This window comes from Alnus glutinosa, chromosome 5 (assembly GCF_958979055.1).
Source record: "Alnus glutinosa chromosome 5, dhAlnGlut1.1, whole genome shotgun sequence".
NCBI lineage: Eukaryota > Viridiplantae > Streptophyta > Magnoliopsida > Fagales > Betulaceae > Alnus > Alnus glutinosa.
The window spans coordinates 30682325-30695367 of record NC_084890.1 but is presented as its reverse complement, the minus strand read 5'-3'; the positions used below and the strand labels follow the sequence as shown (position 1 = coordinate 30695367).

The 13043-nt window shown below is 35.2% G+C and overlaps 1 protein-coding gene across 1 annotated transcript; it reads right to left on the bottom strand.

Moving 5' to 3' along the window:
* Positions 1-4919: 4919 nt before the first annotated feature.
* LOC133869253 (uncharacterized) lies at positions 4920-8563 on the bottom strand. The gene is made up of 5 exons (XM_062306208.1): positions 8380-8563; positions 7778-8257; positions 7426-7578; positions 5962-6401; positions 4920-5869 (listed from the first exon to the last, which is right to left on the bottom strand). The coding sequence occupies exons 1-5, from the start codon at positions 8561-8563 to the stop codon at positions 5255-5257; spliced, it is 1872 nt and encodes a 623-aa protein (XP_062162192.1). The 3' UTR covers positions 4920-5254.
* Positions 8564-13043: the final 4480 nt, after the last annotated feature.

Here is a 13043-nt window from a genome sequence, read left to right as displayed (position 1 = left end):
TTACCCTACGATTTTTGTTATGTTCGTACGCCTTCCGACTTCCTTGTACCATGTCTGCATTTTTCATCTTAGGCCAGTTTTGGCCTCTTTCAACTTTCCATGTTTCTCTTTCTCCGGTTTATCCCTGAAAGCCTGCATGGTCGCACGGTTTCCAATGAATTAGGAATCAATCAAGGTAAGAAATTTTCCATGGGGCACAGTTGGAGCATTTGGTAGCTAGTTGACGTTGGATTAACCACTAGATTCTCTGTTACAGTAGACAGGTCCTTGATTCAATGGTAAGGCCCCAGAAAGGGACAATCTTCTGTTCCAATTTGTCAAAAATTATGGGTTTTCTGGTAGAAAATCAACACTGGCTTTTCAATATAATTAAGAGGGGTGGAATATTTTTAATAGGAGGTAGTCTTTGCACTCATTAAAAAAAACTTCTTGCACTCCTTTTCCTTTAACGAATAACATAGAATCCAATATATTTTTGGTCTATCTTCTTTTTCTTTCTTGTTTTTTATCAAATGATAATTTTAAAAGTTCACATCATCATCGGTAAAAGAAACTCTTGACTGTAAAAAGTCAGTATGCTGCTGCAGCAGTTGATCTTAGAAGTATGATTACTAATGGACAGTTACCACACCAAGACAAGTGACAATTCTTGTGGCTTCTGCATACAAATATGTCAGGCCAGGATGTTGTTCCCCTTAATTTGTTGGATTTGTAGATTTGCAAGTTGTAGGACCCTCAATTTTTGCATATGCCTTAAAGGCCTTATGATTTTGGGAGATGTGCTCCTTTCAAAATTAAAGGTGCACAAAGTAGGCACGTCACAAGTTGTTCAAGTCTAAGACTAATTTGGTGAAAGCATATCTAATTATGTCCTTTTAGAATTTAGAATGAAGACACCCATGCCTTTTTTATGTCTTTTTTAAAATTGATGTAATTTTTAAAATTATCATTATATTTGTAAAAAATTATTATTAAATTTTGATTTAACAGTAATTTTAAACAACAAGAATACAAGAAAAGTATAAATATTCATTTTAACATTTTTCTTCTATAACAAATTATTCGAATTAGAATCTTTATAATTATTTACCTGAATTATTCTTATAAATTCAAACAAATAATTACAAATGATTTTGATCCGAACTACCGCACATGAGTTTGAACAAATTAAAGTCAAATAGTTACGCCCATGCCATAATTACTACGGTCCACCAACTCCATGAAAAAAAGCTCTATGAATTTGAAACGGACAAACAAATCTGTCCTAAAAAAACTTCAGGTCTTCGCCGGAAAAGACTGGCAATAAATATTCAATAATAAGAGTCTTGTAGAGATTTATTGAGTTGGCCGTAACAAGTAGTTTCAAGTCAAGACTTTGGTGAATCAAAGGCCATAACGATGACCTGCTCCCTAAATTTTGAATAGAGATCATCAAGTAGGTTGTTGGTTTTATGAAAATGCACCCATTTAATTTCAAAACGTTGAATTATATATAGTATATTTTTTTTTAAGGGAAAAATACAAAATCATTTCATATGAGTAAACCGATTTGCAATAAGTTTCATGTGGTATAAATGTTTTGAGAATTCCATGTGGTGTGTAAAAATAACAAATAGATTCTTCCACGCAACTTCTATTTAATTTTTGACATAAACCGTTAAATGTTGTGTTTATTAAGACAAGAGTTATAAGAACTCACGAGCTAAGAGTTACAAGTACTCAAAAGATAAGAGTTACAAAATGATAAATTAGATTTATTATTGATAATATAGAAATAGAAAAGACTTGGAAAGTTCATACTCTTTCTCTATAAATAGTCTTATATACAATCAAATAAATCAAGGAAACATGTAACAAAGAAAAGACTTTGACGTATAGAGGTCATAGGCCATACCACCTTAATTCTATGTGTCTCTGATTTTTTTTCTTTTCAACTCCTTTCCAGAGTATGTGATCTTACAACATCAACACGAATCAGATTATGACGTGACATTTGACGGCTTTCGCCAAAAAAATTATACAGAAGTTTAGTACAATTATCTCTTTGTTATTTTTATATATCACAAGAAGGTCTACATTTTAATACTATAGAGAGATTATTGCAAATCCATTAACTACATCAATTGATTTTATATTTTTTTATATACACTTGTAAATTGTTTGCAGTAACTTTTGAAATGCATTGAATTATGGAAATCCACTGAAGTACGGTGGTTTCATATCTCTATGTATCAGTGGCTGTCGGGTTAGGCTGCCAGCAGGCACGTACTGTTTGGATTCGTATTTTGAAAGTCTCCTGCCAACTTGCCCTTTTAGCTTTGTACAAACGCAACAAATGGAGACAAATATTTATAGCTCGGACAGCTCTTGTCATTTTTTGCAGTCCATGCATGAATATGAGAATTTACAGCAATTAATGCTTCGGACCTTGGCTGAAGGCACTAATTATTAATTAACAAGAAAAAAGTATAGTGTAGCATGAACAAACTTGATGCAGACAGCTTATATAATACTTTGAAAATTTTCTAATGGAACGACATACTGTCAAATATAGCTACAATGTCAATTTAGATTACTTCTATTCAATGAATATATAATTAATAGACTTGCTTTAATCTTTGGCCATCAGGAAATTGATTAGCAGTCAAGCAAAGGAGCTGGCTTTCCAAACATTCAAACATAGCAGGAAAAAATTGAAAGGAGTGCACAAAGTATAGAGAGTCTCTTGTTGTTTCTATCCAATGTGGGACTGGACCACTTCCACACAAGAATATTCCTACAATTTCAAACCAAGTAAAATTTACATTGCCAAGTGGAAGAAAGTTACTCCAAAAAAAAGGGTCATTTTGGGTTGTATTTTGACTTGCTAATTTACATCCATTCATTCCTGGAAGCAATAATGCTGCCTTCAACATTATCTTCTTCAAAAGCACCAAATTAATACCTGCAAAACAAGAAGAAAATGGAAATGATGAGCCCTCAATGTTCTCACTTTTCAAGAATTAGTACAAAGACAAGCTCCACATATACATTGAAACAAGCTTTGCGTTTTCTTCCACGACGGCGATGCATGACGCTTCTGAGTTTTTCGAGAGTATCTTCTTCCGTGAATATCTTCCCGGAGGAGCTCATGAACGCCGTTCTTCGGACCGGAGGAGACCACAATCCACTTTTCTCGTAATCGAAGTCGAATTCAGAGACATCATAAAACTTCTGAGCAAGCCGGTCGGACACAGACTTGGATACTAGTTGAACTCTTGGAGGAAAAGAAGGTGAGGATAAACTCTCGGAGACGGTCATTGACAAATCTGAACGTACAATAATGAAAAAGTTTTTGTGGATTTGATGAGGTTGGGAAAGAGACAACGTTTAGTTTTAGAAGGCTAACGAAAAGGTGGGTGGGGAACCATGACGAGGACGTGCATGGCTGTATGCAATCATGGGGGGGGTCGTGGGTGGCATAACGGGAGATTCCTATTTGGTGTTTGATTTAGAAGAAGCTGCTCTATATTTATTTAGATTTTAGGTTAAGAGAGTACTTTTGAAACTTTGAAAAGATATTATTATATTTTATCCATGTGGGACAGGGACACTGTTTGGCGGACATGAAATGAAGCACACGTGTATTTGTGGAGTCGTGGACCCTATTCCATGGTTGGTAAGCATCATCCACATGTTGGCCTGATTATATATTTCTGGTCGATGTGACATAATTGATAGAAAATTATATATTTAATTATTTAATTAATTAATTAATTAATTTTTTTTTAAAATATTGACAAAATTCTCTTCTTAATAAATAAGGTTCAATACGAAAAATATTTAAGTAAAATCTGAAGTTAATTATGAAGATAAGATTTGAAATTAGAATATTATTTGCATGCTCTGATACAATGTTAAATTATCAATTGCCCTAAAAATTTAAGCTTATAAAAAACAATTAATTTAAACAATTAATTAATATTTTAACATTTTTACTTATACTGATGCCAAAATTTTCCAAGAAAAAAAAATTGAAAATCAGCAAAAAGTCTAAGTGTGACCTGAAGCTCAAACGGACATGCATGTACTAAGCTTGAACAGGCTCGGTAACAAGGTGATTTAGTAGTTACTGAAAATTCGGTTTAACCCCAAGATTAACAAAACAGAGATTATCTCAATTTTCACTTATGCTCCGTTTGTTTCGACGTAAAATTATTTTCGACGTAAAATAATTTCGACGAAATCATTTTCAGAAAAAATAATTTTCTCGAAAATATTTTTCGGTGTTTGGCTCGCACGAAAAAATTACAAAATGCAAAAATTAGAGTTTGGCAAATGCCGCCGGAATCCGGCAACGTCCGGTCGCTGTTGCCAGATTCCGGCGAGAAAGTATGACCGGATCTGGCCTAAATGGCCGGATTCCGGCCGGAATCTTCCGGATCCGACCGTTTTGGCCAAATCAGGCCTGATCAATGGCCGAATCCGTCTAGATCCGGCAAGAGCCGGCCGGATTCCAGCCATTTTGGCCAGATCCGGCCGTCTTGGCCGGAATTCGGCAATATTCCGACCAGAATTTGGTGGCCGGCATCCAGCGCCGGTGGCCGGAGTCCGGTGCCGGCAGGATACCGGCGACCGGATGTTGTCGAACTCCGGCGCCGGTTGGATTCCAACGATCGACAATTGCTAAATTCTGACAATCGAATATCAAACGTGCGTGTAAGAACGAAGAGTTTAATTTCGGAAAACGATTTACGGTTTTAAAAATCATAAATCGTTTTCCGAAAATTAAAGAAGCTTTTACGGTCAAACTGAAAACGATTTTCGTTGACCATTATTTTCGCCCCTACCAATTACCGTAAAATGTCGAAATCATTTTCCAGAAATCATTTTACGCCGAAACAAACGGAGCATTAATTCAAATTACTGGAAAAAAAAAAAATTCAGTTTAAGCCTAAGCCGGAATTTCCTGTAGTGTCCACATATGGATCGGCTTCTCCCAATGCAATCCATCAAGCGGAACACATCAAAGCATGGTATATAACTTCACAAATCGAATTCCTTATTAAATGGTACGTTGACTTCAGTCAAAACCCAAATTAGAAAAATACAATGTGAAATTATATATTTCTCACACAAACGAGAATAATCCGAGTAAAGATTAAATTGAAGGCTTGATTGACAACAATTGAAAGGTCATGATTTTTGCTCAATTCCTTCAATATTGGCCTTCCTTTTCTACAGATCAATTGTTGGAGTTGGCATCTTCCATTTGCTAGAAAAGCCCTTGTTTACGTGGCCCAAAAAGATACCTAGACCAGTATGTTGTGTAGATTATATCAAACCAAAGATCGTAATGTAGCCGAACAAATAAAATAATTGGGACACCAGCAGAAGCAATTATAACAATCGGAATCCTTGTTGTTTTGCTCCCATAGACCAAGAAGCAAGTTGCACCGAAGGCGACCATCATGCTGACTATGGAGATGAAGAGAGCAATGAGTCCAAACACCAATCTCCCAGGTAATGATTTGAGGAAATCCTCTTCCTTGTAACGAGATGTAAGAATTGACAAGAAAATTAATATCGCACTTGAAGAAGATAACAATGCGATTGCATCTGATATGAAGAATACCATAAACCAGTTACTTTCCAAAAAGATAGGAGTGCCTTTTTCTTGTTGGTTTCCACCAGGTACAGTGAATGCTGCAGCAAAAACCACAGTAGCAATCAATGTTGCCACAAGCATGCAATAGTTTGATGTGTCCTTCATCCACTTTTCACCATCTTCCCGTAACTCTTTATGTGTCTTTGTAAATATATCCTGTGGGGTTTGGTCCCTTGTATTCTTTTTATTCAAGTATGAAGGTGGCATCATTTTTTCAATCTCCTATAAGAACGAAGGTGTACATTGTATAGTGAAAGTGCAACTAGTATATATGCAACTGCAAGAAATTAAGTTGGAATAATATCAACACCCACCTTAAACCACAGCAATTCACGCTGCATTTGAAGGGCTGCTCCTGATACGATATTTAGCCTATTTGGAGGAGCCACTTGTCCAGCTAAGTGTAGCATGTTGTTACGCTTTACGTCATGAATGCGTACAATCATATCCTTTAGAGCACCCATCTCATATATTAGATTGAATATGCTCTCTTGTCGATTTAAAATAGCAATGTGAAATAAATTTTTATTGTTTTGATCAAACTTCCATATGAGATCAGGATGAGAGCGTAAAATTATAGTTAGAAATTCGACATTCCCTAATTCCGCAGCAGTAAAAAATATATCGAGATATTTGTCAATCAGTCTTGAGAACTCTTTGTTTGGCAATACTTGAATATGGTTCCAAAGACCTTCAATTAATTGATTGGCTAAGTACGTCTGTTTGAAAGCTTTGTTCCAGAGACCTTCGTGCCCTACGATTAGGAAAAGAATCTATTCAGAGATCATTAAAAATTTATTAAATCTGTATCTATTACTCTTGCAAGATCCATTAAGAAATAAATATTTAAATTTGAATTTAAAAAATAAAGATAATGAAAAGCTTTTATGCAGTTACTTAGTGTTCTAGCTAGTTGTGAAATTTTTTGGATACGTTGTCTTTGCATATTTTTGAAGCATATCATATGCAACAAGCTCTGGTCTTGTTGCTGATGATTCCAATTCTATTTGCAAATATGTAATACGTTAGGAAAAAAAGTACCATTACGGCATTGCCTTTTGATATGATATTTTATGACCAAGCAAGCTCTTTGTTCAACGGAAAAATATGAGGTTGTAAATGAATCCAACTGTTTATAAACAATTTAAGCCCAATTTATATAAAATAAATTCTAAATTGGGTTTATTTATTAAATGAACCTAGCTTAAATGGAAATTTCGGCTCGTTTATTAAATAGTTTTTTTAACTCAACTTGGCATAAATAAGCTTGTTTAAGCTCATATAAACTAGTAAGGCTTTATTTTACTCTTTTTAATAGTATTATTCTTTAAGGTTGTAATGAAAACATCCTAAGTATTTAAAAATATGCAAAAGAAAATCTTTTTTCCAAATGTGATAAATATAGCTTGAATCATTGTAATTATGATGATATAGCTATGTGTGTTTGTTTACACACTATAAATTATTCATATGTTTTTCTTGATTCATATATTTTTCTATTAAAAACTAATGTGTCTAATCTTAAAATTTATTTGATATTAGGTTCATTCAAGTTATTAACATCTTTTGCAAAAGTTCCTTTAATTTTATATATTATATATGTGTATTCTGAATTTGAGAAGTTTCTCCCCTCTTGTCGAAAATTCTTAAGACCTATATTGGGGTTGATTGAAATTTTGTCAAAAGAAACAGTGTAGATTTGATAAACGCAAGAAAAACAAGTAGTTGAATTAATATATATATATATATATATAAATTTGGTTTGGAGGCAAACTAACACAAGTTTAAGCATCTTTCCCATGTTGAGATCTGACTTTTACTGCCAAGTACTGCAGCAGGTTTGAAGGCCAACTCTCCCAATGCTAACCCAAATTCACCCTCGGCGCCAATTGCTAACGTTGGATCCCTTCTCAGAATATCCAATGCAATATCTGTTCAATCAAACAACACATTAATTTGATGAGTGGCAAATTAAGGTTGGTTCAATAATATTTATATATATGAATAATGAAATTGCAATATATATTAGAACGATCTTTACTCTTTCGAAATTTCAAAGAGATATGTTTGACGTCCAATTGAAGTTTCTATAAATACAGCAAAAGAGAGTAAAACTAGTTGTAGACATACCATAGAAAGTAGACTCAATGGTATAACAAAGTAGAAAAATGCGATCTGTAGCATTCAACTGGTCAAATGGAGTCGCAGAGAATAGATACGACACCATGTCTCTATTTCCCGCCCAAGATGCCATGAGAAGTGGTAGATCTTCTTTCTCTCCACGGATCAATGGCAGTTTATTGTTCATTTTCACCATCTCCTCGGCAATTCTCACAGTTCCAGATGTAGCAGCATAGCAAAGGGCTGTGTTACCAATCTTGTCTGTCAATTCTAAATCATCCGGAGTCGCCCATTTCAGCAGGTCCTTCACAAAAGTAGAGCGTTTCGTGCCAGCTGCCAGGTGAAGAATATTTTGATTGTCTTGATTTATGGGAACTCGAACGGCATCTGGATATCTCTCAAGTATGGCTTTAGTAGCTTGCCAATCACCTTTGAGGCCAGCTCGATAGAGGGGAAGATAGATGCTCAGGTATTCAAATCTTTTTTCCCCTGAAATTTTTTCCAAATAACATACACATTAACAGCAGAATATATTGAAAAACGTACACTCTTTCACATTAAGCGGCTATGAGACTGCGTATGACGGGAGGAGAGAAAAGGAGAGCACTTACTCTCATTGCTTTCAGTACTCTCATTACCATCTGCTCGTTCATGTTGAGGAGGACTTGTTGGAACGGAAGAGCATCCTCCTTCATCGATATGTTGTCCAGAAGAAGCCTTTTGAGGATGACGCGTTGGTGGAAATGACTTGCTCCTTACAATTTTATTACGAATCTTGACAGCACCCTCTTCCATTTTCTTTTTCTTATTTTCTAAAAAATAAAATCAAATATAAAATAACACATAATCAGTTTGATATCATATATGTGTATAGAAAATATATATAGTAAAATTAAGAAAATATAGAAAAGTTATTTTTGTTTTGACTATTTTCTGGTTCTTTTTATACTTTCTGGCCCTATAAGAAAAACGAAGTTTCTATATATGTCTAAGGCTTTCATCATGTGAAATGCTTCACCTGCAAATTTTATTGAGAGAAAAGAATGCAATCTAAATTACAAATTGCTAAGTAGAATAAACTTTAAAATCAGGATTTAGATATCTCAAAATTATTTATTTAATAATAATATATAATAAAAATTATTATTTAATATTATTCTAATTCATACCGTAACTGCAACTGTCACCTAATGTCACTGTATACACACGCGAACGCACACAGCAACACCAAGCTAGGCCAACCGCGACAATGGCAATCCCTGATAACAACTAACAAATTTATACAAAACCCACCAGCACCTTTATTATCCTTGATAGAAAAGAAAGGAAGAGCATTGGCATATGGCATCCAATATTAACACTTTAGTGATTTTAACGTTTGCTTTTATACCGTTGCTTCTTCTTTTTCAAATAAATCTTGCCGGCCGGACTCCTTTTGATTTTGGATGTTTGCGTGTGCTTGTTTCAAGGCAGCTTTGGGTAAATAAACAGAGTAAAGATCTCCATATACTTTGTAAAAGGAATTGGTTAAATTATAGGATGGGAGGGGGTGCACGCGAACAATGTGCCCCTGTAATTGTGGCTCCATTAAACCTAAAAACAAGAAATCTAGGGAGCTAACAAGTCCACCATCAGACTAATAAGTCAATGCAAATCAATTCACACAGACCTGCTAAAGTATACTTAGGTTCCCACATGTTCGAAATTGGGCCGACCCGCCCAAGCAACTTATTTACTAAAGCCCGAAATCGGTTTTTAGCCCAGTTTTATCCTACCCGCATTGTAAAGGATCCATCCCAATTTAGTGAGGTATGCTCTAAGAATAATAACTGTAATAAGATCCATGACATAAGATACGTTTCTAATTTAAAGGATAAATGATGTTTCAGACTAGGCCATCGTGAGGTTACTTACACAAAAACACAAAAAAAAAAAAAAAAAAAAAAAAAAAAGAAAAAAAAGTAAGGATAAAAATGCGGATGCGATTACTATAAATATCCGTATCCGCATAATGCGATTATCACTTTTAGGTATCCGCATCCGCATCTATATCATTCAATTATTTTCCGCACCCGCGCGTTTATTGTGATTATTATCCATTATATGCATATGAGGTAATTGACGTTTTGAATTACTATCTAAATTTATAATGTAAGATTAATGAGTAATGAGGTTATTACTATATGCAAGCTTAAATAAATTAAAATTTCACATTCACAATTATCAGTCATACTGTGTCTTTGTCTCATAGAGTACTAGGGGTTTGGGTTAACTAGAAAAAAAAAAAAAAAAAAAAAAAAAAAAAAAAAAAAGAAGAAGAAAGTAATGAAGTATAACTTTGAGATGATAGTAAAAAAAACCTAACGTAACCTAAAAGTCTTAAACTTAACAAATTCAAAACGACGTCGTTTTATATATATATATATAAAGTGGATGCAGAATAACCGCATTCGCATACCCAAATACCGTTATTCGTATCTGCATGTACGGATAGCGGTTAAGTGCGGATAGCAGATGCGGCTGTTATTCTCAACTCATTTACACCCCTACCTACTAACAATACTATCCTTTAGGTATAACTAAATTTGAACTTCTAAAAAATCTAAAATTAAACTTTCTAAATAATTTAAAGTAAATTTAAACTTCAAAAAAGAAAATGGTTAATATGGAAAGTCATTTAAAACATGCCAAGTCAACTGATGTAAAATATGTGTAAAGAGTAACATTATTTATTTGGACAACTTTGTCCATATTTCAAATTTCTGAACAATTTATTGTAAATTCAAAAATAATGCTAGAAACTATATTTTCATCTCACAATTATTACATAATGTTGATATGACAGTCTCAGATAACTATTAAATCAATATTTGTTTTATATATAAGTTAATTGATATTGTCACTAGGGGTGGGCAAAAACCCGCCCACCCACCCCGACTCGCTTACCCTGCTCTGATCCATCCCGATTTCAGCGATTTTAGAGGTTTAATGTGTGGGTATGGGTTGGATTTTGTCCAACCCATGCGGGTTGCGGGTTGGGGTTATAAAAAACCCCGAAGACCCACCCCACCCCACAAGAAAAGAAAAGAGAGAGACAAAAAAACCCTAACCTAACCCTAAGTACAGCTAGGTGCCACATCATTTGATTCATTTTTTCCTCTTTTCTTATTTTCTACTTTCTAGAGTCTTCGCTTCATTCTCTAATAGTCTAACCCTAGTGCTGCTCTTCTACTTCCACTAAGCCTCTAACCTCTTCAATCTTCATCCTGCGATCTTGGCCATGCCTAGCAAGATGTGCTACCTCCCATTCGCGACTTGACAAACGTAAAAAGGCGTATTCCAACAGGGAAGAGGGACTTCTTTTGGTTGTCTGGTTTATGAGGTCTCTCTTCTTTTTCTTTTTTCATGTTCCATGTTAGATCCCTTGAAAGCAGTGTGAAGAAGAAGATAATATCTGCACCTGATCTGTTTGGTTCTATAATTTATAAATCTAAGTTGTTTCGACCTCTGCGATTTGGTGTTGATTTGTGTTTTGTTTTTAGATCTGGTGCTTATGTGTTGCTGCTCTGCTCTGTGTTCCTGATCTACCAGTGGGAACAAGACAAAAACACCAATCTACAAAGTATAGGACAAAAACACCCGCCCCGCCCCACTCAAGCCACACCCTCTGCCCCACGCGTACTCGCCCCGCACAATGTCACCCTTTATTGTGCAGTTTGCGGGTTGAAATCATCAACCCGCAACTGTGCGGGGCGGGGGCAAAAACAGTAAAAAACTGCCACGCCCCGCCCCGTGCACACTCCTAACTGTCACATCAACATTATAAGATAATTGTGAAATAAAAATATAGCATATACCATTTTTTTTAAATTCAAACGTCTTAAAAACAAGTGAAAATACTCTGTCAAAAACAACTCCTCTTCCTTCTAAACATGTAACAATCTCTCACCTTTCAAATTTTTAATCTTATCCTCTAATTTTAACATGTGAAAAGTCCACGTAACCAAAATTTAATCAAAAACAAACAAACCTCAACCCCGTCGTATCAAGTTATCAACCCAAGTACCCAAGTTACCCAACCTCTCTAGCCTCGGTTCCGAACCAATACTGATGACCGTTGTGCCGAACCCAAATTCAAAATCTTCTCCGACCCACTATTTCTCTGTCCAAAGCAACTTCACCAAGGCACCAACCCTCTCACTCTGTCTCTATCTCTCTGCTCTCTCTCTCTCTCTCTGAAAAACCTAGAAAGTGGTGTCGAAGATCTCCAAGAGGACCTCATGGAAGTCCATCAAAGACTGCCGGAAAAGCAACCACCAGCATCAGCGGCGCTACCGAAGGAAATCTCCGGCGAAGAACGTGATCGCCTCCATCAACAAGTCGCTCTTCACGTGCCATCGCCACCTCGTCAAACTCTTCTCCAAGTTCGCCTAAATCGCCACCCCCAGCCCGAACCGCCACCACAAGGGCTACAAGATCCTCACCAAAATCCCCGAACTTAAACAACCCGAATCCGAAACCAGTTTACAGAAAGCTCATGTTCGACAACATAGAACCAACGTGTCTCCTGCCGCTAATCTCGCCGAAGAGAACGGTAGTTTTGTAATTCTGGCCTAAAACAAGAAAGTCCATGCAAATCAATTTTCACAGACCTGTTAAAGTATACAGTATACTTAAGAGGATCCCACTTGCTGGGAATTGGGTAAATTTGAGTTATTAAATTTAGGGTTAAATAGGGTATTCGTATCAAAGATAATACTTGGCCTATGTGAAAAGACAGAGTTGGTAACTCTATCCAAATTTTCGTCCAAAAATTAATGGTATTGACAGGTATTGACATGTGTCTACTCTCAGGTATTGACATGTGTCCTATGCATTAAAAAAAATTAAAATAATAAAACTTCAAAAATAAAATATAAAAAATTGAAATTGAAAGCTTAAAAAAAATGAAAAGAAATATATTATACGGTACTTACCTTTTATAAGGTGATTGTAATTAGTTTTGATGGTAATCAAATCAATCAAATTTAATTACCATTATTACCTATCTCAATTCTCCTATAAATAGGAGTATTCTGTATTATAAATTCATCAAGCAATAAGAGTATAATATAGCCTTAGGGCTTTATCCTGTGGATGTAGATCATAGACGGAATCACGTTAAATTCCTTATGTTCTTATTTTTCCTTTTTGTTCTTATTTTCTTTTACACTTTTATAGCATTATGTTTTCTTTATCTTTTCTTTCACCAATTCCGTCTTTTCCCATAACCCAG